Below are 2,283 nucleotides of genomic sequence, written 5' to 3' on the forward strand. Positions count from 1 at the left end.
GCTTATTTGTGTCCCTTTCTGCTGCTAACCTCTGTAATGTCCTGACTTGTTTTTGACACCAGGAATTATCCAGAAAACCTATTAAAGTCCCTCCTCCTGCTCCATGCTCCACTTGCCCCTCCAACAACTACCCCAATCCACCCCCATTCAAATGTGCCAAGAGTGTCGGACATTTGTCAGTGGAGGACTCCTCCGAGGGGTGCCGAAAAAAAGACTTCCACCTTCGACTGCACCCCAACTCCACCTTTGACATCCATCAGTAGAAAGTAGATGAAAGTCCTTTTAGTGTTTCTTCCATAATCTTTCAAGCACACACCTACAATCATACTCTCCAGTCATCAAATGGCTCATCTTCTTTCTTTTTTTTATTTTATTTTTTTTTTTTTAAGGGATTATTTTTATTCTATTGGAAATAAAGCACTGGTCAAAACACTCAAGGTACAGCATACAAAAAAAAAACATGCACAAAACACTCTGGGATGTACCAATGTTGATGGAAAAAACATAAAATAAACCTACAAAAGACTTACAGAAATTTGAGGAGGAGCAAAGCGAGAGCGTTGTTGCTGGACGTCCAAACAGCCAACACAGGCGCTTGCCGGATTGTATCCGTTTGCTTTGTAATGTACTTTCTTTGTGATGAACTGGGTTTGAATTTAAATTTTTATTAGACTTGATACAACTGCTGCAAAATGGACTGAAATGGTGATTTCAGAGAGGACCGTGGGTGTCAGCAAAACAGGCAACGGGGAAATGGGGGAGATAAAATGAAAGTATTCGGGGAGAGGGGGGGTACAGGGAGGGTTATGTGGGTATTTAAAATGAATGATCTATTCTCTTGTACAGACTGAAAGCATTTTTAATGTAAAAAAAAAAGAAATGTCTAGTTGTGACACTGTTAGATATCATAGAAACAGGCTGTTGAAGCTACGCCTGCATCATTCTGTCATTTTAAATTCTGTGTATTTTTGTTACATGATTATCGCTGTCCCTGTTTGATCGACCTGGAAATTATCCAAACATTCCCTGTTCTCTGCAGCACTTTCTTTGATTTTCCATTTGTACCTCTCTCTTAGTCTCAAATACCAGCAGTAGGAGTAGAGGAACAAAAAAAAAAAATGTGATAAATGCAATTGTGAATATTTTTGTATTGTTGTCCTTATTTATTCATATTTGTTCATCTCACTGCTTAATTCCTAATTTATTATAACTTGGCTATTTATATGGACAAAGCTGTTAGGTCAGTTGAATGTTATTTACTACCCTCTTGTGTGTTGGTAAATGGGACATTTAAAGAAAAGAGAAAAAAAAAGCTGAACTTTATTTTGTTTTTGTTTGACTTAAAACAGAAATATGTGAACTTTGACAAATTGCTTTATTTCCAGACCTCATTGAAGAGGAAACAAGAACTTGTTGGAACTCTGGAAAAAGAATGGTTTTACCAGTAATTTAAGAATGTAGACTTAGCCTCTTTTGGAAGAGGGAACATGCTCTTCTATTGATATTTGTCAGTTTCATAATATTGTGCATTGTATGCCAGGCCTGAGGAGGAGAATTTGTCAGATCGTGATCTGCTTCTTCTCTTTGTATATAGACAGACAAGCTGTGGGGGTTGATTGTCTTCTCAACCATGCTGGGGATTCCTGCTCTATGCTTTTAGCTTGTATTGCTGTGTGCATGTCAAACATGAGCTTTTCTTTGCATGGCTTTAGTGTTTAATGTTCCACGCCAAACTCACCCCCCCTTCTATCAGCCTTCATTAATTTTTCCCTCAACAGTACTGTGTTTTAAAGTTGAAATTCCCTTCTCTCTGCTTTTAATTCTGGCCTTTTGTTTTCTTACTCTCCTTTCAGTCCTGCTGACTTTCTTTTCCTTCCTCCAGCTTGTGCACAAAGTTTTTAAACGATGCTTCCTTTACTATGTACCTCTCTGCGGAAAGCTCAGAGGTCTGGGCGTTCTGTGCCTGTCTGTTGAAGAGGCACAGGGAGGGAATACCACTACTACAAAATCAAAGCAATACCTTTTATTCACCCTCCTCTTTGTTTACTACAATGGGAAGCTGACAGCACTGAGGACAAATTTTGGCCCGGATGAGTCTTTTCTTCTCATTTGTTTTTTTTTGTTTGTTTTTTTTTTTTTCTTTTTTTTGGGACAGAGCAGGAACAAAACTTACTGATGTAATCCCCATTCTAAATAACTGTGAGCATTTTCAGTGCTGAAACAAATAAACTCATTCAGTTATGGTGTGTGTGTTCTCCTTTTTCATATTGGTAAAGATAGATG

At 38.2% G+C, this 2,283-nt stretch overlaps 1 protein-coding gene across 1 annotated transcript in view; it reads left to right on the plus strand.

Moving 5' to 3' along the window:
- brsk2a (BR serine/threonine kinase 2a) overlaps nt 1-2,246 on the plus strand; it is a 182,919-nt gene extending 180,673 nt beyond the window's left edge. The window contains exon 20 of the mRNA XM_017305359.1: nt 63-2,246. Coding sequence (XP_017160848.1) covers nt 63-85 — 23 coding nt within the window. The 3' untranslated portion in view covers nt 86-2,246. The remainder of the gene's footprint in view (nt 1-62) is intronic.
- Nucleotides 2,247-2,283: the final 37 nt, after the last annotated feature.

This window comes from Poecilia reticulata, linkage group LG6 (assembly GCF_000633615.1).
Source record: "Poecilia reticulata strain Guanapo linkage group LG6, Guppy_female_1.0+MT, whole genome shotgun sequence".
In the NCBI taxonomy this organism is placed as follows: Eukaryota; Metazoa; Chordata; class Actinopteri; order Cyprinodontiformes; family Poeciliidae; genus Poecilia; species Poecilia reticulata.